Raw genomic sequence first — 26,013 nt, forward strand, 5'->3', positions numbered from 1 at the left:
TGTTTAAAAGATGCTTGGATGAGGTGCTTAGGGACATCAAGGTCTTAACAGTTGTATACCAAGAGATGTAAGGTTATGGTTGGCCTCAATTATCTTAGTCTTTTCCAAACAGGTGATTCTGTGATTTTTTTTTTCTGAGTTTCTATCGTTTAGATTCCTCTAAAGCTAAATTTTATTTGCTTTGTTGCAGCTCAGTCCCAAAGCTTTCCAAAAGTGTCTTCTGGATGTGTAGATTCCACAGGAAGAGCAGTTGTCTCCACATCAGCCTTCAGTCTTTATGCTTGTAAGTAAAAACTCTACTACATGATAGTGAAGGATGTTTACTGTACAGGGAAAACCATAAGCACAGACTGGAACGTTTGTATTTATTTTTGCAATGCCATAGGTAAAAACAATGTAACAATGCCAAGTACAGGAGTTATTCTCATAAAAACTTCTCATTTCAAACAAATGGTTTCTATTTCCCACAAAAAGTTAAAATCACATCCAGCTATATGAAGGTTAATTGCTTAAGATGCACAATTATCTATCAGAAGACTTGGTTAAAATAAAACCATACTGGACTACATCATTTTAACAAGGCAGTTACACAGAACTAGAAAACTGACTCTGTAGTAAAATATAAAAATCTACAATTATAAATATAAATTTGGTCCATGGATCACTACAGAAGTAGCAGTATTTACAGGAAGTATCAGATTGCTGTTCTAAGTGTCTAATTGAAGTCTTAAAATGTTGAATGTTATGGAGAACAGTATTATATACATTCTACTATATTAAAAGTTGTATTTCTAGCAAATTGTTATAAATACAGCAGATCAAATACTAAACCCATGACATATTTGCAGTTGAGAATCCCCTAACATCTATAAATATAGTAATTTTAAGTTAAAACCAGATAAATCAAAAACTAATACTGAAAAAACATACCACAATTCAATTCTTAGAAACACTGTAAAAGTCAATCAAGTTAGTCCAGACATAACAACCTATTACAAGAAATCTTTCAAGAAAAGGCACACATTGTTAATGATAAAAGTTCCACAGTAAAGTCTATGTAACAGGAATGATCTGTTTGGGCAATGGTTGAGATATGATTCTATGTCTATAGAGATAGATAGATCAATCTATAGTGACTGGACAGATTTCCCCCCACCCCCAAAGTATAAAACTGAAAATAGTCATGGTAAACTCCCAGGTGTGACTGTGACTGGTGTGATGCAGGTATGTGTGTATTTAATTGGACGTGTTCATTAAACTAAAGACTCCAAACTTTCAGCTGCATTTCCGTCAGGTAAAGCTGAGCCGTTACTGTCCATAGATGCTGAAGGATTTTCTTCTTGCCTTGTGCTCACAAGGCTGAGGATAGCTTTGTACAGAAACTGGTACTGTTCCTGGAGAAGAGAAGAGAATACAGTCAGTGTGTTATGTAGCAGAAATAGTATTAGATTATCTTGTAACACTGTTACTGCAAATTAACTAACAGCTGATGTGTTACTCTTTTAATGTACTGTGCTTCATAATTTAATATGCTACTTAGCAGCTTTACTATTTTCTGACTAATGGCTCCCCCATACACACTGTAAAATACAACACTAAGGAACACAGCACACATAGGGGAGAAAAAAACCTGTATTTTAAAAGAAAAAACTATGTGCTTAATCTGATCCTTGTTAAGGTCAAATGCCAATTTCTCACTGACTGACTTGGATCAGGACTGGGGCTACTTTCTGACTGTTGGCTGTTTCCCCCTTTAAATATGCTCTCATTTTTTTGTCCTCTGAATTTTACCCTGGCAGATGTTTTCTTTCCATTTTGGTACTTGCAGTTACTCTTTATGTTTTTGAAGATCCTGACAGGGAGAAAGAGAGATGGGACTGTAAGAAGATTTCTCTGAGGAGGTCACAGTCTAGAGGAGTGGAGGGCCTTGTCTGGATGCAGTGGGAAGCAGGGAGTGCCAGAAGCCAGATGGGAGTGCAGGCTGGGAAAGAAGAAACAGCTGGATGCTTCGTCCAGGGAGAGCAGGTACAGCAAAGGCTGTGCTGCACTACGTTACAGGGGATGCTCTGAAAGGGCAGTGGAATATTTGGGGTTCTAGGATGGATTGGCTACATAGAATCATAGAATTGTTTTGGTTGGAAAAGGCCTCTAAGATCATTGAATCCAATCATCAGCCTAACACCACCATGGCCATTAGACCATGTCCCAGAATGCAATGTCTACATGGTTTTTGACCTCTTTCAGGGACAGTGATGTGCCACCCCCCTGGGCAGCCTATTCCAATGCCTGACCACTCTCAGTAAAGAAATGATTCCTGCTAGCCAATCTAAACCTCCCCTGGTGCAATCTAAAGCCATTTCCTCTTGTATCACTTGTTACCTGGGAGAAGAGATCAACACTCACCTATCACCTTTTAGGTAGTTGTAGAGAGCAATAAGGTCTCATCTCAGCCTCCTCTTCTGAGGAAGGAATGAGGATCACTAAGACTAAAGACATTGAGGTTTGTGGTCTGCACTATTAGGTTGGACTAAGAGATATTGGGTAGAAAGAGCAATTAATTTGACAGGCTGCAGTAAGAGGATGGAAACCTGGAAACCTAAGAGAAGGTCTCAGGTATTTGCCAGAAGCTCCTAAGGCAAGTGGAGTGAAAGTCCTGATGGTGCTGCTGGGGTGGTAAGAGTTCCCATTTTCACTCCATTGTTTGTAAGGCTCCTCAGCCTTGGGCTAACTGGGCAAGAGTAGAGGCAGACACATCTGTCAGTCCTGTGCCATGTCCTGCTTTTGCTGTCAAAAATGTGAAAAATGCCAACCCTGACACTTAATTCCTACAGTGATCATCTTCTTACACCCACTGTAGCAGGCAGATTTCCAGTGGTATGACCAAAGGGGCAAGGTTCATTCGTGTGACACTGACTTAGTAATTCTTGGTAGACTTCTCATGTGTTGTTTTTTCCCCTCTTTCTTAGGCACAGTGACAATGGTGTCAAATGACAATTTGATGTATTACAGAAGATTAAAGTCCATCCTAAAGTGACAAGCAAAGGTAACTACTTCATGGTCTACCTAGAGAACAAGTTTATTCCTGCTGAATTAAAACCTTTACATGACACAGTGCAAAGGTAGTGATGACGATGGCAGTTCTGCATGTTTTGAATATGATTACCCAATAACCATAGAACAAATTTTCATGGGAAATACTTTGTTTTGGAGTAAGCATCAGGTCCACCACAGCACCTCTGTAGAGAGTTTTGATTAATTGTTGCAGAAGTGAAGATGCCAATGGTTCAGTAATGTTGCCCCAAGATCTAAGCACACTAATAATAAGAGAGAGAGGAAAATATATGCACATGCTTTTCTTATTACTTACAATATCTGTAAAGACTCCAGGCCTCATCAGATTTATCATCTTGGCTACATGGTAAACATCCACTGAATTCTCATTTTCCAGTTGATGCATCAGTGTTGTTAATGCACAGAACGTGCCTGCTGTCACCCCTCCATGCCTTTGTAAATAAATAAACCCCAAACAGCGATCAACAAATGAACAACTTCTCCCCAACAAACTCATCCAGCTTTCTACAGCTGGAGAACATAGAAAATTCAGGGTAAACTGATCTCAGGTGACCCTTATGCTTTCTGAAACAGGTCTGCCCAGCAGTGTTGTAACACAACCTTCACAGCACCTGGCTACAGCTTCTGGAAAGTTTTTAGAAGTCAGTCTTAAAAGTTAGTTCCCTAAAATCTGCTACTAACCACATCCTGAAGGCCTCAGATTCTCCTGTACTTCAGTATTTTTAAATAGCTGGAGAAGGGTAAGGTGCCTCATTGAAATAATCTATCTTCTTTCAATACTAGACAAATGAAGCACTGCCTGATACCCTCTTGACAATCATCCAGAGTATCCAAATAATAGAATTGAATTGAGAACACTGAAGTGGGACAAGATAAAAACGTTTCATATGCTGGTGCAACTAAAGTGGAAGCAGCAGTGCCTTTGTTAGGTGAAGACTTTGTGCCTTGTTTCATCTGTATTAGATAGAAGAATGATTGTACAGAAACACATCAAAACAAAGTGAAAGCTCTAGTCCTTACTCATCATGTACAATCATGGGTCCATCACGATTGGAAGTTTCCTCTTTAATAATGCTGATCAGTTCAAAAGTTTTACTAATAGGACTATCAGGATTTGGCCATTTTGGACACTGAAAATGCCTCACTTCAAGCACGTAGTCATCCTAAAAAAAGTGAAAGAAAAATCAATGTAGTGAAAGATTGACTGTCTTTATTCCCATCTTTCACCCTGTCCCAGCCTGGCTCCATACTCCAGCTAAGAGAGTCCCACTGCTGTGGATGTTGTACTACCCCTATTCCCCATCTCATCACATTGGCTATAGAGGTTACTCCTTCCCTGCATATTTCAAGGGCATAGAAATTTATCACTCATTTACCATTGAAAATGTATCAAAATGTAGGCATTACCTTTAACAGATCAAGTCCTGACTTACATATTTATGACAGTGTTACCTGTGTAGCCTCTAAAATAAAATCCTGGATTATCAGCTTCTCCTCATTAGACAGACACTTGTGTTCTTCAGCAATCATAGTGACTTTGAAAGTCTCACAGTTTATAGGCTCATCTTTGTTTGGCCAATACACAAATTCATCTTCAGCCTACAGGGAAAAAAACCCATTAAACTAAGTACTATTAAACTCTTAAAACTTAATCCAACATAATAAAAAATCCATCATGTATGCAATCAATGCAGCCAGCTAAACTGACAAACCAAAATGTGAGTGGGATTACAAACATCAGAAGGGATGATTTTCAGACACCTCAAGTAGTGATCCTGAACGGAAGCCCACTGCACCCTGTGAGGGAAGAGACCCATGTAACAGTCACCATGTGCTGTTCTCCACTGTACCACATGTTCAGCCTGGCCTTCAGGCTGTGTTGTGCTGCCCATAGCCCATGGCCACAAGATAAACTTAGGCTACAGGCTTGCATGTGCACCTTTTGCTTTACCTATTAAATTGTCTTTATCTCAACCCACAATTTTTCTCACTTTTCTCATTCTCTCCTCCTGCACCAGGGTGGGGAGAAAGAGGGAGCACCTGGGTAAGGTTTACTTGCCAGCTGGAGTTAAACCATCTGCCCATGGACAGGAGCTGCATAGTGTGATGTACCTTGGTCAGAGATACATTCAGTGCTGCACAACTTGAGGTTTCCATCATCCAAAAGAAAGGAAAATTATCTATACTGCCCTCTAATAAATAGCATCTAATAAAATCCTCTAATAAATAGTGTCTCAGGCAATACTTTAAAGATTCTGGATGCCTTTCTTCCTGGGATCGTAATGAACCAACATCTCCTGGCAAAACAACCTCCTGTATTACAAATCTATCTGTTTTGTAGAAAGTGTAATATTCACAAAACATCCAATGAGAAGAAAAAAGCCTCAAACATTGTCTTGCCTGCATATATTTTTCCAGCTATAAAAGACTGTCCACAGCATTCGCATGGCTTTCTTCCACACTCATTACCAAACGTGATGCTCTCTCACACTGCAAGATTTTTCTAAGCACCAAACTAGACGCTTCCAGATTTTCCTGCATTTCTAGTCATGGAAAGCCACATTTGTTTATTACTATATTACGTGTGCAGGATGAAGACTTGAGATTCATTTGCTTTTCAGAATAATAAATTCCAGCTAAATACTTGTTTCTAAGTTTAGGAGATGAGCAAGAGAAACAACTTCGTACTCGCACCTGCTAATGGCTGAGGAAGCCATATTACAACTAAAGTAGAAGTCTTGGAGGGGAAAACTAAACTCACTTAATGGCTGCTTCTGCCAGTTGGCTCCTTTTATAAAGGATATTGTGATTATGCAGTTCACGCTGTTGCAATTTGCCTAGACAAGGATTTCCCCATTTCCACTAGATGATTTGGGAATTTAGCAATCATGCTAAAAAAATTAAAACATAATAATCAGCATTATTATGTTTTAATTTTTTCCCCCAAAAATCTAAGATTCTGCCTCATGTCCTACGTATTCCAAAATAATACTAATAAAGGACATACATAAACCCACAGGAATTAGCCACACAACTTACCATGTTCTGGCTATCAGGAAGCATGACTATTAGCTGGGCATTATGGTCCCATATCATTCTCCAGAAATCCTTGATAGTGTGGAGTAAGGGATGCTGGGTAATAATGAATTCATTACTTTGATAATAACCCTGCAAATAAAATCAGCACTTGGTCAGAAATCATGAGCAACTGTTAGCTTTTAAAGGAAGCTTTTAGTAGAGAGAGCCAGAAGCCAGGAAAATAAATGACAGGCTGGTGTCTCCTTTGACTTCTTGCGGTTACTAGAATAGAAAACTTCCATAGCAGCATTTTCCAGATTAAAAAGAATAAATCAACTACACTGAAACAATTTCTAAAACTTAAATAAATTGCTGAAAAGAAAAAAAATAAACCAGTGGAGACTTCAACAGCCAACTCAAAATCAAAATACATTAACGCATACGCATGTGCTAATTTCCCTGCATTAGCCAGACTTCCAGAGCAGCTCAGCAAGCTGAGAGAAAGGAAAGCATACTTGAAAGAGCTGCAAAAATCATCAGCAGTTTCTTAATTTATACAGATGCCCCAGCTCACTTCTTGCCACAAAACACACTACCTTTGTGCTGATGCACCTGGTGACGGGTAAGGCATACACACCATTCCAGGAAGTGTTTGCTGCACTCTCTTGGCTAATAAAGGGGGAAAAGAGTTGAAAACCCAGAAAACAAAAGATATGTGAAAGCTGATGGAGCTATGGTGCTTCAGCCATGCTCACTGCAAAATCTCTGTATGGTAAACAGGTAGGAAGGGAAACCATATTACAGTTATTAAAAAGCAGCTGCCAAAGTCACAGATTGCATTGGGTTAGCAAGGGCCCTCAAAGGTTATCTCCAACCCCTCTGCCCAACTTGTTAGTTAACACTTTTAGTTCACCTGAAAAGATCCTTCTGTTGGTGGCATTTAGCTTTACTAGTTTTTAAACCTATGTTGGGTTTTCTGGTTCTATAGATTGATAAAATGAAATGTATTCAACCAAACTTAAACCCTGCAGTAACAGTAATTGTACTTCCTGAGGAAAGCAACTCTTCCAGGAAGGAGGAAGATCTCAGAGTCAGGACTGGACTATCTTAATCTGGACACATGGCAGCTCTGAAAACAGCTATACAATGGCACATCCTTTTTCACCAATACACTTGACTTACCATAATATAGGAAGCATTGATGTAGTCTGTCCCTTCACCAGACAGTGACGAAATACCCACTCTAGACCTTTCCACTGTAAAAAATCCAAAGTCATGAACTAGTATATATGCTGCAATGGCTCATGCAGTACAGCAATTACCTCACATCTTATACTAATGATAACACCATCAACTAGGTTATGTTACCCAGCTGTCTATTTTGCCTTCCTGTCTACAACACTTAAATTATTTAATTTCTTCACTAAAAGTACTTCACAGAACGTTGCTCCATGCCAATGCAGATGTCTTCAGTTTTGGCTGAGGGAAGATTAAAGGTTTGACATGCACAGTTGTGCTGGTTTGAAGCTAATTGGAATATTTTACTGAGAGAAATCAAATCTTTAGCTGTAAGAAGAAAGACAAAAAACCCCACAGTACCCTGTATCCCTCGTGTTTCTGCTGAGAAACACAGCTAGTCAAAATACAGCTAAGGCACTTGGTGCTCACATACTGCTCAGCTCGCAGTTCTGTTCTTCCTGGTGGTCTGGGCTCTGTGGTTGCCTCTGCCTTAACTCTAATCCGACCTAACCCTTTGTCCCTTAACCTCTTTGTCGCCTTTTTGACATCTCACTTCAGATCTCTCCAGATTTATCACATGAGATATACAGGGGTTGACCTGGTTATTTCTGAAGGGAGGGAAAGGGAGAGGGGAGGAGGTTTGGGTCAGGAGCCTCCTGGGGACTCTGATTTTTGTGGGAGGGATATTGTGTTTCTGCATTACTTTTAATTTGTCTATAACTGTATATATTTGTGCATATAAACGCTTGTAAATTGTGCTAAGCCACAAATACAACTTCATTCCTTAATTTCCAGCCAGCTGAGACTTAGTCTGGGTGATTTCACTGTGTGTGTGGGGCGGGTAACTCCCAAACCATCACAACAGTTCATGCACATTTTGCTATGCTGAGATTAGAACAAGCTTACCAGGAATGATGGAGGAAGTTCGATTTTTCTCTCTGTTACACTGTTTGAGTGCAGTTGAATAATCACACTGCTGTGTGTTAGACTGGCTCAGTAACTGAAATAATGAAGTTTTTAAAAGCATCAGGTAACAGTACAAAAGCTCTTGCTTCATTAGCTGCATTAAACAGAAGGGTGCACATACCCCACCTTAGCTGTCTCTCTTACACTTAGCTGTCTAGTTATCTGGTTAAACTACATAGCAAGCCATCATAACAGTTTTTGTTCACTGTTTTATCTGCTCAAATGATTCTCGAGCCCCAGACTGATAAACTTGTCTTGAAAGGAAATGCCACATTATGCTGTTCCATACCCAGGCCCCATAGTGCTTATTGCCACTCTGCTGTAATTTCTATTTTGCCTGCACAGATGTTTGTTTAAATAGTTTGGGAAAATAGTGAATGTCTGTGCAGGAAAATCTGCATTGTTAACACAGATTGGGTAGTTCCTGATGTAAGGCATCTCCTGCTATCGCAGTTATAAGCTCTCCAACCTTGTGATATATAAATAAATACTATCCCATGCAGTCCTCCTTAGAATTGGAATCCTTAGAGAGAAAGATTCTAGTAATGAATTTCTTTTTAAATGAGGGAAAACAAAGTCTGTTTTGATAGACAATCTGGAAACATTTAATAGTGATTTACTTCTCTGGATTTGAAAAGGTAGGATTTTCCATACTTCCTCTATAAATGACTCTCGAGTGAGCCAGACTGCCAGCTCTTCCCCTGAGTCAGTGAGCTGTTGCTCACCTCTTTCTCTGGGTGTCTGCAAGTCCTGTGCTTGTACACATTGATCTCCACATCCACAAGTACCAAAGTATGCTTGCTGAGGTGAAGTCTGTCTTCTACCCATTCCTACACAATGTGGGGAATATGCTGATGACCAGTATAGCTCATCACATTTTTACCAGAATGACCTATTTTCATACTATATTACCTTTGGAATCTTCACACAAAGGCAGGTACTTACATTTTAGACTATTTCTTGCACTCTTTGCTTGCTTTTTTTGGTTTGGTTTGGTTTTGTTTTTCCCTTCCAACACTCCTTGCTTAAGAGCATGCAGATAGTTACTTTGTCCCAGTTGACTGCATGCATTTCTTAAACTGGTTTGGATTTAGGCTCATCAGTTAAATTGTAGATATTAAAAGCCAATGGAACTTCTTGTGTTGAGATACTTTTAAGTAATTCAAGCTTTCAAGCCTAAAGCTTTTCATGCTTTAGTCTTGGAGAGCTTACCTTGAATTGCTTCTCCAGTCTGGTCTTCCCTGTTGGCCCAGGTATCAAGAGAGCATTAACATAGGCATGAATGTGAGTCTCAAGGATTTCAGTTTCTTTACTGAGTATTGCTTCAACCAGTGCATCATGAATGAAGATGTATTGCTCCTACAAAAACAAAACCAAACATCCAAGCTCTAATAATTTTCCAATTCTTCTGGACACCTCTGGCTACGCTGCTACTTCTGACAGGGTCAGTATTTCCTCACAGTGTGCTGCTGTAGGAGAGGTTTCTCACAAGCAATCACCTTCAATGAAAGCTGTCCCTCCACAGTGACAGTACACATTTACTAGCACAACTGAACTACACATGTAATGTATATATGATATAATGGCAAAGCCTCACCCCCTGTGGTATCTCTTCTTCACAGAACAGTTAAAAATGCAAGCATAGCCTTGGATCAAATTTTTGAGCCAGGTTGTCATGCGATTTTCTGTCTTTCTTGCAATAAAGTGATCACTCCCAGTTCCTACTATTATCCTCTATTTTCTCTCTCACATCCTTTGGAACAAGTACCCATGCCGTTGTTGATCACCTTTAGGTTAATTGAAAGACAATGGGGAATCTAACTACCTGTTCCCTAAACCTGAAGTAGACTTTTAAATGTGCTGCTGTTACCCTTACTGTTTTCTTCTGGTCTTTCATTACTCCATATATAAAGTTCAGTTTAAAGCAGCTGTAGATAATCTTCTGCCTGAAACTCTTTTTCCTACTTTTGTTGGCCTGTTATCAACTGTTTGATCAGATTCAGTGAAGATCTGAACACTTTAAAAGAATCTATGACAAAAACACTAAGAAAGTGCTAATGTGGGCAGCATGATGCATACAGACTTACTCTCACCTGAGACCTCCCTAATAGACTAGAGCCCACAGATAGGTAACTTCTAGTGCATAGCTCTAAGTAAGCCTATAAGGATGTCTTTATGAAAGAAAGTGAAGCAAAAGAGGAAGCCTTGGTCTGGCTGCCAGTCTGTCTGGTGATGCCAAAAAGAATCAGAATAGAATCATAGAATCAACCAGGTTGGAAGAGACCTCCAAGATCATTCAGTCCAACCCAGCACCCAGCCCTATCCAGTCAACTAGACCACGGCACCAAGTGCCTCATCCAGTCTTTTCTTAAAAGACCTCAGGGGACGGTGCCTCCACCACCTCCCTGGGCAGCCCATTCCAATGCCAATCACTCTCTCTGTGAAGAACTTCCTCCTAACATCCAGCCTATACCTACCCTGACACAACTTGAGACTGTGTCCCCTTGTTCTATTGCTGGTTGCCTGGGAGAAGAGGCCAACCCCCACCTGGCTACAATGTCCCTTCAGGTAGTTGTAGACAGCAATGAGGTCTGCCCTGAGCCTCCTTTTCTCCAGGCTGCACACCCCCAGCTCCTTCAGCCTTTCCTCATAGGGTTTGTGTTCCAGGCCCCTCACCAGCTTTGTTGCCCTTCTCTGGACACGTTCCAGCACCTCAACATCTCTCTTGGATGGAGGGGCCCAGAACTGGACACAGAAGACTGTACTGTATCTCCTCCCACAAACAGAAATAGTCTGTAGTAGTCTCTCATTATATATATATTTCAGTCTTACCTCTGTCTGCACCAAGTAGTTCCTTTGGGTACGAATGTGCTTTAAGAATCCAAATATGTTGACTGTCCCTTCATGCTGAATTTGCTGCAGCATGCTGTCTAGCACTATGTATGTGCCTGTCCTTCCAACACCAGCACTACAAAACAAAAAACCAGCCTTGAGCCTGAAGTAAAACAGTAATGAAAAGAAGTGTTTCTTAGACATAGCTTTTCCAACAAGCTGCTGTGCAGGGAAGGTCTGACTCTACAAATGGCTTTGTTCTATTATTTTGCTAAACTTTCAAGGCTGAAAATGAAGAAAAATCCAGCTCATCTTTTTCTCTGCACAAGAAGAGATCTAAAGGTCATATTCTGAAAAGACTTTTAAGGCACACATTATTATGAGGATTTGATGCACCAAGTACTAAGGGATTTCCTGCAAGTCTGCAGTTTTAAGCTTCTGACATTCCTCAGGATACTTTGTCAAGTATCTCTAGAAAGGGTGGCACAATTTATGTCCCAAATTCTTTTCTGTTGAAACATACACCACTTTAAAGGGAAAGTTGCATTATGATACCCCTTACAGATATAGAAGGTTTTAAAGGTACTGGACTGATGACAAACCCCAGAAGTGGCAAGGTTGCCAAAAGGACATCTGTTAAAAAAAAGCTTATTGCTTTCAGATACAGCTACGAGGGCAAAAAATGTTTTAAAGGGAAAATGAGATGAAAGGGTTAATCAACTCAATCCTGTTACGCAGTCTGACTTGTTTAGCACAAAACCATTTGCATCATAAGATTACAGTCTAACTTTTTCTTTCATAAAATACCTGGATAGGGAACACAAGGTCAAGATGTTGTTATATCTAGTTATATAGGGGAATTAGTCAGTTGCACTTCCCCTCTAAGACAGGAGGAAACATTATGTGTATTGGTATGTGTAAGTTGACAGCAGCAAAGGTCCCTTATGGGCTGATCCAAGCTCAGTCCACACATGCTGATTCAGTTACCTCATTTCTCCCACAGACATGGCACAAAGCATGAGTATTGTGAGCTCAGATTGCTGTAATAAACTGTGTAAGTAAATGTGATTTAAAACTGAAAGGTGCAGGTTATCAGCACGCTCTTAGGTACAAAAAGGTATAAAGACTCCCAGACACCATCTGAATTTGGTTATGAAATATGTAACGTGAAAAGCACCAAGACATAAAAACAGCTAATAAAAGTTTCATGAAGCTCCTCTTGTTTGTCCTCCATACAGCCTGCAAAGATAAGCAGAAGTTATATTTCTAATGTGAGATGTCTCCTTTGAAACTCCATAGCGCATGGGGACTGGCTAGGGCTGGGGGATAGGTTGGACTGGATGATCTTGGAGGTCTCTTCCAACCTGGTTGATTCTATGATTCTATGACAAGTGAACTAAAAGCTGAATAAAACCACCTACAGAGGTGAGCTATGCCTGTGACCCAGTGGAGAGATCTGACTGAAGCCATACAACCTACCACTGTTCACATTTTAAAACCTCAATTTAACTGACTTACAATGATTTCTCATCCTGCCAGCACAGATCTCAGACTTTATTATTTTGGAGAAACTCTTCTCTTTGAAATTCCTGAGAACAAGCAGGATCTAAATAGCAGCACAACAACTAAAATGTGGAATTTCCATTTTCCAAGATAAAAAATAGATTTCAGTCAGATTAGATCATCCCAGAAAGAAAATTATCTTCATTTGCAGCATTTGTGAGGTGACTTTACCTGTTGGCTTCGTCAGAGTCAGCTCCAGAAGGACAGAATTCATGAGGAGGTTCTCTTTTCAAATGTTCCATCAAAGATGAGGTACTACAGTGGAAAACCAGAACCTGCTTATATATTTTACAACAACCCGGTCCTTTCTGGGCATTGTGAAGTCACTCCAGGCCCTGCCAGCCCTTGTTAACCACTCTTCCCTGAGCTGCCCAGTTTTAGTGAGCGCTGTCAGAACACCTGCCTGCACGCTGCGGCACATGCGCACCTCAAACCATGCCCCGGAGTGCTCCTTCAATACAAATGGCTGCTAGAATGCAGAGTAATGTTAAAAGCAGCAGAGTTGCAGTTCAGCCAGGAATAGAGCAAGTCTTCTTTTGCAGACAGAGCTCCTCTTGGGATTACAGAGTATCCCTGCACCGAAGAAAGCACGAGCTAAATACCTCCTAACAATATATCTGCAGAAATTGAACAGTTACTGCTATACATGTATCTGGTAAGCTCACAGGAATCAACAGAGTAGGACAGAAAAGGGGAAAAAATGTAAAAAGAAAAGCATTTTTGCAAAAAGCCCAACCCAAACCAAACGAAACCAAATAAAGAACAGAGTGCAGAGCAGCAGCATCTCATTTACAGCCATTGTGGAGGTTTATAGCAGTGGCACAGGAAGTTTATTAGTCGGCCTTATCAAGGATAGAAATATCAGCTAAGAAATCAACCTCATTCCACAAGGAATTGTTAAATCTGAGAGTGCAGTTGTGCTTAAGCCACCACTGAAAACCTTTCTCTGCAAAGTAAAAGTGGAGTGAACCTAAGGGCAGTAAAAAGCACACCTGCAATGGACCACAACAGGCCCCACAACGTGGCGCTTGGCGTGCGATGCCTTCCGCACAAAGGTGAGCACGGGCAGCGTGTATTCTGGAACACCCATGTCAGGCCACTGGGTGTAATGGTACTGAGTGACTATACGTCCACTAGACCTCCCTTTCTGGGAACCCTGCAAGGGAAAAATCAGTCCATGTGTCAGCAGCCTACATCTGAACAGCGACTTTTCATCATATTAGATACAGATGAACACACACACAACTCTTCATCATTTTATAAACAGATAAACTCACAGAACTCTTCATCATTCTATAGATTTACTTCCATATCTTGAATTAGAATCTTAAATTCCATAGTTCTTAAATGAGTACTGCTCCTAGTTTGTTAATTAAACCCACACACCTGTGAATAGTCCAACTTTCAAAGAGAAGAGGAAGAGCCTGTGCTTCTGCCCTATCAGTCTGCCCACTGAAGAGAAAAATCATTTGGCACAGACCCTTGGGAAGCCATAAAGATTGGGAGCGTTGAGGGATAACAAATCACAGCTGCTCTTTTTACACTCTGCTCCTCTGTTTGGAGAAAGAGTAGGATTCACTTCACTCAGTTTTACTGATCTGCATGGGAAATAGCCTTCTGTAGGCTGCTTTTGTAAGCTCTCTCCCTCAGTACCAACTTAGAGGCAGGGATAACTTCAGAGGGATTATCTCACTCAGGGATTGGTCCTTAAAAAGACAGAATAAATTACTTGCCAGTAAGGACTGTACTTTGTGCAGCAGTTGTAGAGCGAGGCCGAGAGATTAGATGTCTACCGTTTAGGAGGCTGAAATAAATGACACTTTCAGAATCTGGGAAAGCACAACCCCATGTACTGGTATAGGTTGGAGACTGACATGTTGGAGAGCAGCATAGCAGAAAAGGACCTAGGGGTCCTGATGGACAGGATGACCATGAACTAGCAATGCGCCCTTGTGACCAAGAAGGCTGATAGATCCTGGGGTGTATTAGAAGGGATGTGGCTAGGAAAGGTTCTCCTTCCATGCATTCTGCCCTGGTGAGGTGGCATTGAGAATATTGTGTCCAGCTCTGGGCCCCTCAGTTCAAGAAGCATAGGGTACTGCTTCAAAGAGTCCAGTGCAGAGCCACAAAGGTGATTATGGGAGTGGAACATCTCCCTTATGAGGAAAGGCTGAGGGAGCTAGGTCTCTTGGAGAAGAGGAACTGAGAGGTGACCTCATTAATGTTTATAAACATGTGAAAGGAGAGTGTCAGGAGCACAGAGTCAGACTCTTCTTAGAGATGCCTAGAGATAGGACAATGGGTACAAGCTGGAATGTAGGAGTGAACATAAGGAAAACTTTTTCCACTGTGAGAGTGACAGAACACTGCAACAGGCTGCCCAGAGAGGCTGTGAAGTCTCCTTCTCTGGAGACATTCAAGACTCACCTAGATATATTCTTGTGTGACCTACTCTAGGTGATCCTGCTCTGGCAGGGAGGTTGGAGTCGATGATCTTTTGAGGTTCTTTCCAACCCTTAACCTCCTGTGATTCTGTGAATCTCCCTCAGTGTGGTCTGTCTCACACTGCTGAGCTAGAGCACACTGGTTCTGACTTCAATGAAACAAGGTGAGGATTCACCTGACTTCATAAAATAGAATAGACAGCTGAGGTAGATCATTTATCTCATATCACACATTCTGCTAGCTGCTTTTCTGCAAATATATCCTCCTGCTCACCAGGCAGGCAAAGTCAATCTGAGCTCTCCAATGTGATCACTACTTTTTCTCTGGCGGTCCTACATTGCACCAGTACTACAGGACAGTGTCTTTGCAGTTTGTTGATGTGATTGAATTAACTGAAGCTGACAAGCATCTTGGGTGGCTGACCTCTACAGGATTCAGATTTACACAGAACAGTGGAAAAGAACTGCCAGCTACCTTAAAAAAAATAATTTAAGCAACCTTTAACACTCCTTTTTGCCCAACTGTGTTTTCAGGATGCCACAAACCTTTTTGATCTTGGTATTTCTAAGAGTAAAATTCCTCACAGTGTAATAGGCAAGTACATGAACACTCTTCTGAGTAACCAGAAAGTTCCCATATTCTTCACTACCTTCTGCAGGCCAGTATTGGTCACATTTTCTCTGCAAGAAATCAAATTAAAAACAGAGAAAAAGAGAAAGAAAACAAAATGTCAAACTAGTAAGCAGGAAGGTACAAGTCTAAGAACACAGTCAACCAGAAAAACATACAGGGATTCTCAATATCCTGATTTGTAACAGACATAGCCATCAGCACAAAAGAACAAATACTGCACATTTATTTTGTGCTGTACAGGGAGGTGGCTGTGCAAAGATGCTCTTTATCTGGAACATTCAAAACCAGAGCGGTTTGAATCCTACAGCACTCTAATATTGTGGAACTTGCCATTCTTTAGGCACTCTAAAATCTAAAGAAAACAACAGGCAGCCTGTGGAAGCAATAGGAACACATTAATGATTAGTAGATTTGTATGTGTCTTTTTGTTGGTTCATAGCATGGGTAGATTATATTATCAGTGACGGTAAGCATGTCCAGAATACACCATAAAGAACTGTGATGTCCAGACTTTTGGCTGGGCAGCCATATAGCCTTCTCTAGCAGTACTAAAGGAGTACATGTTTATAGCATGATGTCACAAATGAAGTGGTACTCCCAGAGTGGCCATAGCCTGCATTTGCTGTGCCTGAACCATGTAATAGATGCTTAATTTGCCATATGTCAAAACTTGTGTTTATTTCAGGCACTGCCACCAGTGTGTGGCAAGTGTGATAGAATGTCTCCCTGTGTGACCCCAAGGTCTATGCATATTCTCATCACATAACCAGAGAAACACACATCCTGTGATAGGGGTTAGCCTTATTTTGTCTCACTGGACAAACATGTAACTTGTCACACAGTAGGAAAGGAACTGTGGGTCCCACAAGATGTTAATAGAGAGCAGCCAGAGACTATTCAGAAAAATTCACCTGAACTGTGGCATTCTCCTTTCCAGGGTATAAGACACCCCTGAGAGAAAGAATGACAGAGAGCAGACTGGTAGCAGAATGTGGTGCAAGGTCCTCTCCTAAACAAGAAGTCCTTTTTTCAGCATAAGACAACTGGTTTTTTGATTGTTAGAACATAGTGTTTTCAAGCCTTGTTGTGGACAATTGAGTTTAAATGTTTTCTTCAGTTTTGTGCTACAAATCCTCAAAGTTATACTTCTACAGCCAATCCTAGCACAAGCAAATGCTAAATGTCCTGCTTTTTTCCTCAATAACTGCCTACTGGGCTTTTAAAAGACAGAAAGGAATCTGCTAGATGTAGGTCTGTCAACATCACAGAAATAAGTAATAGACAAAGGTACTCATACCCTTCCTTTCTCAACGAGATTAGTTATCATCACAATAACTTCTACGTTATGTTCCCATATCATTCTCCAGAAATCTTCTGCTGTTGATTTTAGTGGCCCTTGAGCTGCAATGTAGGCTTTTGGCTTGTTGTAGCCCTAAATTGAAAGAGAACAAATGACACTTGTCAAATCACAGTCCATAAGCAAAAGGAGGTTGTGAGGCGTACATGACATTTTATGGATCTATTTTTAAAGAATCTCAAAAGCTTTCAAGCACTTTTGAATTTGTAACTACTCAAATTGCAGAAAGCCTGTGGTACCAGATGACACACGAATGCAACTGTTATGTCAATGTTTATTATTCTAACAGACAGGATATATGTTCAAGTGCCCATGTCCCAGCAGAATGTTGACATGATAGTGATGATGAGACATCTGTTATGATAGTGGTTTAAAAAATGAATCAAGATCATTTGCATGTAAATTACTGGGTAATGAAAACTGAATAAATGCTACCTTGCTCTCATGAGATCATCTCAGACAGAAGAATTAACCAGGTACAAAAGTGTATACAAAGAACAAGCATTCAGATAGGAGATGCTTCTGAGACAACTCAGATGTGACAGAAAGTTGTTTGTTTCATAAAGCTCTTCACTGAGCCGCAGCTGCTACAGCATCAACAGGGATTCAAGAAACACTTGGAGTTTTATCTGTGGTTCAACTTTGTAGGCTTAACTTGGACCATTAAAAGTTTTTGGGTTTCCCCCCCCCCCCCCCCCCTTATGTCCATTCACTTTCATTCATCAGTATGTACAGGCTGACAGACTAATAGGCTGGCAGGTAGAAAAAGGCACTTACATCAACATAGTTGGCATTAATGTAATCAGTCAGTTTTCCATCCTTTTCTGCAAGCTGTGCTAATTTAACCCTAGTATGATCATCTGTAATAAAAGAAGGAAGAAAATAAGCCTAGTTTTCTGCAAGAATGATATTCTTTCTCTAAGAAATATTTTTTTGAAGTACTGAAATGGATTTTTACAATACTTAAGACTAACAGAGTGACAATCTTATGAGACATCCTGTGCTTGGATCAGTGTATGAATCAGATTAAAAAATCAGGTTTCTAGAAAAATAAACTAATGAATTCCAGGACTCAAAGGATTCAGAATTTAGCTGCCTGGCACCTCGTGTCATTTTAGGCACTGTGACATACTCCCTTCTGCTGCTACTTGTGAAGGGGCACGGGTCTTCTTTAAGCCCTGTGTTGTGTCTGACAAGTGTTACGGATGCCCTATGATGTCTCAAAATGACAGCAGGCACCAGTGTTTAGGGAGTCATTCAAAATTAAAGACAGTGGAGCCTGGAGAGTGAAGGGACCTTGGAGAAGCTGGTCAGCTGAACAGTTTTAGCAGTGGCTATCTTGGAGAGAGATGAAGCATTCCATAGCCTGCATTGATTATATGAACTGAAGACTTGGGACAGTTGCACAAGCAAATTCCTGCTGTTTGTGCTGCCATAAGATGCTTGACCACTGCCCTTTGATAATAAAGCTGCTGGGTTAGCACCTTATATATGATCAGGTACAACACAGAGTGGAAGAAGAAAATCCTTGACTTTCTTTCTCTCTTGAGCAATGTTCAGCCAAGTGGAATGGGATTTCTTGCTGCTGGTTTACATGTCTCCTGTTAGATAGGCTGATGCTGTCCTTCTCTCTTAAACTCTAGTGACAATGGATGCTGAACATATATTCAATGTAGAGCTTGTTATCAGGACAAAGTTTAAATGCTATAGAGACTTAAGAAACCTATATTAATCCACCAAAATGATCAAGAGCCTAGAGGCAACATCTTGAGAGACAGATTAACTAAACTGAAAAGATACGTTTGAGAAAAGCAGAACCTGGGACAGGGAAAAAGGGTGACACAAGGGAAAACTTGTCCTGGCTAATGTAGTCGGTCCATTACATTGTGGCAGGGCACAATACAACATGAACCCAGTATATTTGTATTTATATATATGACAGGGATTGTGAAGCTCCTAGAGAGGATAAATCATCATTATTCCAGATCAAAGATGGATTAATTTTGGCAATCAAAACACATCTTCTCTAGCTTTGTAAAGGTATTATAAGGAAATCTCCTAACTCCTTTTGGGTCATCACAGAAGACATAAATATGTCTTGCTAACACATGCTCACTGAAGCAGCAGAATGCCAGAGAACGAACTTGAAGAGATGTGAAATACCATGCTACTGCTCCCCAAGCATTTTGCTGAACAGTAGTCACAGCTTTCACTGGTGTGTTGGTTTTTTGCTTTGGTTTTGTTGGGGTTTCTTTACCTCTAATAACATGGCCTAGCCTTGAGCTCTGTGGTAAAGGGCTGGACTTGATGATCTCTGAGGTCTTTTCCAACCATGGTGATACTGTGATATATACCTATACTTTAATTATATCTTAACCAAAACAACAAGTGATTAATTTACTTACAAGCAACGATGTTTATGTATCGATTCTTGTTCTTGTTGTCAGGGTGATTAGAGCTGTCTGATGTAATACCTAGATCTACAGTACAGCTCTGTATTTCCTGAAAAAAAACCCCAGTAGGTCATACTTTAGTAAATATTAAGATACATGAAATGTCTTAAAATACCATAACAGCACAAAAAGAACCACAACCTTATGCCCAGTTATCTATGATATTTTATAACTACTTCATTGCTTAAAAAGAACCAAAATGCAGTGAAAGAATTCCTTACCTGATAAAACTCTTTCAGTGTCTAATGAGGGAATGAATGCAAAAAAAGTAAAAAAAATCAAATTCCACAGCACAGAACAAATGGATAAAAGTGTTTATATAAGTTACAATTACTATATGGAAAGCAGTTATGGTCATGCAATATATATCTCTATAATAACAACAAGCTAAATATTTTGACATAACTCTTAAAGGAAACACGAGGTAATTTTCCTGTTAAAGTGCTAGCATCTGTTTTCTTACCTAGCTTTAATGTTAGACCTTAGGTTGGTGAATGCCTATACATATAAAAGCAACATCACTGACTTTAACCAAACTATCTATATATTTAACACTTCACTGGATTTATTTCTGGTCCTTTAGTTTCCCTGTGGAATGTTTTGTTCTCCTTGTGTTCGCTGTAGAACCTCCAGTGGAGCAGAACAGCCTGCTGCTCGGCCAGCCTCATGGCACTCTGAAGGACAGCAATACAGCCCTTAGTCTGCTGGCAGTTTTGCAATGAAGCCAATGGTTTTATCAAGAGAGAGGCTTAAGAAGGCAGGTACAAAGTCTATGAGATTCATAACATTAGTTATTGACAGGAAACTCAAGCATTGATGAGGTCCACACTGAGTAGGAAATATGTTGTCCTCACTAAAAGTACCATACTAATGTTTGCCAGCATTTTTCAGGATTTACTTTAACATTAATCACCCTCAGCTATTTTTCATATATACATCTATCTATCTAAATCTGTGAAAAGTGACTACCAGTCTGAAATGTAGATTTTAACTAGGAGTTGGTTTATAGGAATACAAATAAAACCCCTGCACCACCTCTGTACTGGTATGCTGACTCTGCAAAGGCAATTACTATCATTTATTTCCATAACTTCTAAGTTCTTTATCAGTAGAGAAAAGGCCAGGACACTAATTCTGTGTAACCCTTAAAGCCCAAAAGATCTCCAAGAAACACTGAGGACACCGAGTTTTTTGGTAAGAGTTAAAAGGGAGGATGAAATATTTCAGATGGTACAGGTGTAGCTCAGCAAGATGTGGGCTATTTGGTTGTTTGGATCACGGCTGTAATTTTGGATAAACACTTTGATTTCTGTATTGCCATTCTTAGTCATGGTGAGAGAACTTCATTACTGCTGCATTTTCACATTCCTTCAACATCTGCTCTAATTAACAGTTGCCTATAGCTGGAGCCCAGTCCTGCCAGTGCATGTTCATGATGTGAACATGTACTGGACATTCACAAGTATTTACAAGTTTGGTCCCACAATCAGGTGAATATTCTGAATGTTAAATGAATTGGAGAAGATGATGAAGGTGAGTGACATGGAATTTTTGGTCCACTAGAACACAATACCCTGGCTAGGGAATCAAAAGCAAGACCAGAAGATGCAAAACTGTTTTCTTTAAATATATGTCAGTACTATTGGCTTTGCAGCAGAGGTATAGCAATCATATTTCACTAACAGACATACATTAAAAAGCTTGTTTCCATCTGAAGTGACTGATTTTGCTGCAAATCACTTGTCAATAAGTTTAAGGGCACATTTAATTACAGAGCTTGAGTTTATTTTACGATAATTTAGAACATAACTATCTTTAAATTGCTACTAATGCATATGAATGTGAAAAAACATTAGTTCATTAGTTACATAAGAGTGACAGTAAACACTGTATCATGAGAGCACATGTTCCCAAATTTTGCAATACTTCTTATGAACTGTATACTTCAGGAAAGGAACTGTGACTGTCAAGCTTTCACTACCACATATGTACATTACACTAGCTCCCTTGTTAATCAGAAGTCTTACTACTTCAACTTTTTTTCTCCCTACATGGAAAAAGTAAACATGGGCAGCTTCTGCAAAATTCAAGTGACATTAGTGTTGGAACAGCTTTAAATCTATGACTGCATCTGATAAACCAGAGACTGTATTGTCTTTGCACACTTTACTCACACAATCACTTAGTGTTTCATCACAGTGTTAAACACCAATATTTACATCCCAGTCCTGTTTGCTTTTACACATCTCCCTAGTCTTTATGCATAAACAATCCCTACAGGGCTCACAGTACACATATTTGCATGAATTTATGAAACTGGTCCCCAAGTCAGAGGGTAATGTCCTTTTTTTGTTTGTTTCCAGGCATTTAAACTTAGCATTATTTGTATATACTAAGAAGAAAGATGACAGTGTAAAGTCATACCTCGAATTCTTCAGAAAAACCATTACTTGCATGTAAATCTGCAACATGCTTTGGAAAATGCTTTATTGGAATTGCTCCAACATCATCTTAGGGGTGGGAAAAGACAAAAAATATATTTATGAAGAATAAAAAGCCAGTGACATATGAAGAAGTTTCTATGTAGGCAATCCACACAACACCCTGAAACAAAATCTTTGGCAAGAACGTTGGGTATGCAACTCCCACAAAAACAAAAGCACCCTTTAATGTCATTAACATTTCTAGAATCAGTATCTGACACTTACAGAGTTCTAAATGACTGTTCAGAAAGGAGATAAAGAAAATGCCTTGCTAGGTTTTGCTTTGTCTTTAAGCCCCCCCCAGTTCAAGGTGCTGATTCTGCAAGATGCTGAGCTTGCCTGTAAATTGAAGAGCACTCAGAATTCCCTGTGAAGTCATGGGGAAAAAGGAGGATTAAAAGTTTGCTACAACATATTCAAAGGAAGAGGGTTGAAGCAGAACTCTAAATAACCCTGATAAAGAATGAATGACCAGGCAGAGTTGCCTGGGTGCTTTAGTGCTGCACTATGACTCTGATACAGTACATGAGCTAGCTGCACAGTCCCAAGTCCACTCACTTATTGCAGCATTATGTCAGCAGCAGAATATAAACTGGTGTGCTCTATATGTGTAAGACAAACACAACAACTTCTTTTTGTGTTTTTATAATCTTTTCTCCCTCTTAATATTTTACTGCATTAGTGAGCACTTCCAGGAGGGATTTCTTCCCCCTATTCTCCCCAGGATCCCAAGATGATCCACTGATAATAACTGTATATCTGATGCTGGCAGCACTGACTGCAAATTGTAGCATTAGGCTTTATTCTTCAAGTTTTAAGTGAAAGATGTAATACTTCTAGATAGACACAAACATATCTACATTCTCAACCAATACACCTGATTCATGCAACTTCTTACTCCTGATACTGAGTCTGAATTTTCTACCTGATATTTATATTTCAGGACATCTCATTTTTTACATTATGCAAATACAACAAAACCAACCAACCAAAACTAAACACAACCCCCACCCCCACCCCCCCCCCAAACACCTGTGTAGAACATTTATCAGGGATCACATAAAAGACTTTCAAACTTTGAATCTTCTCTTTCATGCAAATATACTGGGTAAACAAAATCATCTCTCCTGTTAATTACCTGTTAAAGGAAGCCATTTCAGCTAATTTTCGTTCTGATTAATAATTCTGTTATTTTGTTTTCTTTTAAAGCCTTCATGGATGTGCTAGTTTGAGGCTAACTGGAATATTTGAATGAGAAAAACTAGATTATAGGCTGTAAAAAGGGAACTTCACTCATAGGCTTGCTGAGATGTATAAAAAGAAGAATACAAAACGTAGGTAAGACAGAGCAGGAGAGTCAGTGTGTGTGTGTCTCTGTCACAGTCGGTGCCCTGGGCTGCTTCTGTGTAACTAATCCTTCTGCTTTCTAACCCTCCTTGCCAATCCTCCAAGCTCACCTTGCATATAAGGCAAACTCTGGGATAAGGCAGAGGGGTGGAAAGAAGGTGGAAGGGTGGTTGGAAGCCCCTCCTGGTGACTATTTCTGGGAGGGCTGTTGTGTTTCTAACTTGTATATTTCTGTATATAGCTGCATATATGTGATATATTGTAAATATCTGCCTGTATATTGTGCTAAGCTGTAAATAGAAAGCTTCATCCCTTAACTTCCAGCCAGCTGAGTCTAGTCTGGGTGATTTCATAAGAGGGGGGGGGGGCAGGTAACTCCCAAACCATCACAATGGATTAAAAGCGTTTTTATTTCACAAGTCCTAATTTCATCATTGAATAAGGATCTGTAATTTACTTCAACAATATTGGGCCACCTAATACTTTTTAGCTTTCAGCTATCAAGAACTTGTTGATTTGTATCAAGATCTGTCCAGTCTTCCACTTAGATGAATGAATCTGAATATAAAAAGTGAGTTTGTCTAGTCATGTCTAGGAGAAGATGAACAAATGCGTAACACTATCTTCACACTTTGAAGATGAAACATGGCATAAAGTGTCTATTCTAAAGATATGCAAACAAAACAAGAAGGGAAAGTAAGTGACCTAAGAGCTAGCACAGTAAGGTAGAAAGAGATCTCAGAGTTGGCATAACTAAGAGTTTTATTTCCTTGCCACTGCTCCCCTCCCAAATCACTTATGACTCCAGGACTATATTTTACACTTGGATGGCAGCTATCACTTGAAACTACTTAAAGGCCAATAGTGGGTCCTTATAATATTACTAGTTCTGGGCTCCTCAATTCAAGAGAGATGTTGAGATACTGGAACATGTCCAGAGAAGGGTGATGAAGCCAGTGAGGGGTCTGGAATACAAGCCCTTTGAGGAGAGGCTGAAGGAACTGGGGTTGTTTAGACTGGAGAAGAGGAGGCTCAGGGGTGACCTCATTGTTGTCTACAACTACCTGAAGGGAGGTTGTAGCCAGGTGGAGTTGGTCTCTTCTCCCAGGCAACCAGCAACAGAACAAGGGGACAGAGTCTCAAGTTGTGCCAGGGAAGAACTAGGCTGGATGTTAGGAGGAAGTTCTTCCCAGAGAGAGTGATTGGCATTGGAATGGGCTGCCCAGGGAGGTGGTGGAGTTGCTGTCCTTGGAGGTGTTGAAGAAAAGGCTGGATAAGGCACTCGGTGCCATGGCCTAGTTGATTGGACAGGGCTGGGTAATAGGTTGGACTGGATGCTCGTGGAGGTCTCTTCCAGCCTGGCTGATCTTATGATTTGTTCTAAATGCATCTTTAAAATATGCTGTGAAGTGCCAGGGCGTTTTTCCATGAATAACTGCCACTCTACTACTCTCTTCCAGTGAAACCCCACAAAGGAAAGACTATATATATAATGAGATCTGTGGAGTATGCTTTTAGTCATAGTTATAATAAAAAAATTAAACTCAGCAGTTACCTGCTCTACACTCTGTGACAGTATTATATCACAGCTAGTCTCAACTGTTCTAAAACGACAGTGCTGAAACACTTCTGCAACAGAAAACATTAAAACTATCCACTTGCACATGAAGTACATAAAGTACATAAAGTATTTCCTCAGCGCTTGCAACTCTTTCCATATAATGTTTTATGTGCCTTTCAGTCACTTAGAAGCACACTTCCCTTTAAGTTAGTAGGTATCAGCATTTCAGAAAGAAAACCTCCAGCACCAAACTGCCTGTTTTTAAGCTCTTGGCATTGCTGTATGTGCAATTCTCTTATGACAATGGAAAGCATCTCTCTGTGGTGAGCTACTCAGGAAAAACTGCAGGAAAATGATACAGAATTGTAGTGTAATATAGTCATTGCCACTTGACATTTACGTATAATCAGGCAATATCTCTGCCTATTAAACATTTAGAAAGAAAAAATAATGTGTCTCCTAACAATAGCAATCAATATAAGAAGCATTTAAAGATGCCTACAATTCAGTTTCAACAGAAACTTAACGTTTAGGAATAGTTTAATTCAATGTGTTTCCTAGTTATCTACACAAAGGTTGATTTTGTTTCCATTACTCATTCCAGGGAAACCTTTTCCCCCCGCTGTGCAACAGCAGTTGGCAAAAGCGTTACTCGTGGAACAAAGATACCATTTTCTCATTGGAGAAAATGTGGCTCAGGATCTGCTGCAGAATTAATCTATTTGAAGAACTTTTCATTCTACTTGGATTCAGAAAGCTGGGAGGGCTACACATGCTTCTCTGATACTCTTTGAGGAAGAAAGAAATGGTTTATCCAAATAATTGTGGTGGACATGGAACCAGAAGATGCTAATAATATTCTGTACTTGTGTGTATATGTGTATATATATATATATAAGAACATTACAGAGAGCTTTACCAATAGTAGCTATGCTAGTAAAATCTGTAGGTTAAAGAAAAAGTTGTTATTGCAAATGAAATGCAGATAAATGAGGCATATATTGGTCCTGCTGGTAAAAAGAATAGATCATGCTCTATACATAT

At 39.9% G+C, this 26,013-nt stretch overlaps 1 protein-coding gene across 7 annotated transcripts in view; it reads right to left on the bottom strand.

Moving 5' to 3' along the window:
- Positions 1-346: 346 nt before the first annotated feature.
- The window catches only part of PTPRZ1 (protein tyrosine phosphatase receptor type Z1), a 145,762-nt gene continuing 120,095 nt past the window's right edge, over positions 347-26,013 (bottom strand). For 2 of the 7 annotated variants that reach the window (XM_064142009.1, XM_064142013.1), the window contains 17 exons: positions 22,003-22,088; positions 19,800-19,820; positions 19,531-19,627; positions 17,903-17,985; positions 17,066-17,200; positions 15,681-15,815; positions 13,683-13,846; positions 12,862-12,945; positions 11,128-11,263; positions 9,508-9,654; positions 8,236-8,329; positions 7,273-7,346; positions 6,112-6,240; positions 4,525-4,671; positions 4,093-4,235; positions 3,368-3,503; positions 347-1,394 (listed from right to left, as the gene is read on the bottom strand). In XM_064142009.1, coding sequence (XP_063998079.1) covers positions 1,254-1,394; positions 3,368-3,503; positions 4,093-4,235; positions 4,525-4,671; positions 6,112-6,240; positions 7,273-7,346; positions 8,236-8,329; positions 9,508-9,654; positions 11,128-11,263; positions 12,862-12,945; positions 13,683-13,846; positions 15,681-15,815; positions 17,066-17,200; positions 17,903-17,985; positions 19,531-19,627; positions 19,800-19,820; positions 22,003-22,088 — 1,952 coding nt within the window. In that variant the 3' untranslated portion in view covers positions 347-1,253. The remainder of the gene's footprint in view (positions 1,395-3,367; positions 3,504-4,092; positions 4,236-4,524; positions 4,672-6,111; positions 6,241-7,272; positions 7,347-8,235; positions 8,330-9,507; positions 9,655-11,127; positions 11,264-12,861; positions 12,946-13,682; positions 13,847-15,680; positions 15,816-17,065; positions 17,201-17,902; positions 17,986-19,530; positions 19,628-19,799; positions 19,821-22,002; positions 22,089-26,013) is intronic. The other 5 variants (XM_064142011.1, XM_064142014.1, XM_064142012.1 and 2 more) reach the window with 3 other exon arrangements.

The sequence above is a fragment of the Pogoniulus pusillus genome, chromosome 4, assembly GCF_015220805.1.
Source record: "Pogoniulus pusillus isolate bPogPus1 chromosome 4, bPogPus1.pri, whole genome shotgun sequence".
In the NCBI taxonomy this organism is placed as follows: domain Eukaryota; kingdom Metazoa; phylum Chordata; class Aves; order Piciformes; family Lybiidae; genus Pogoniulus; species Pogoniulus pusillus.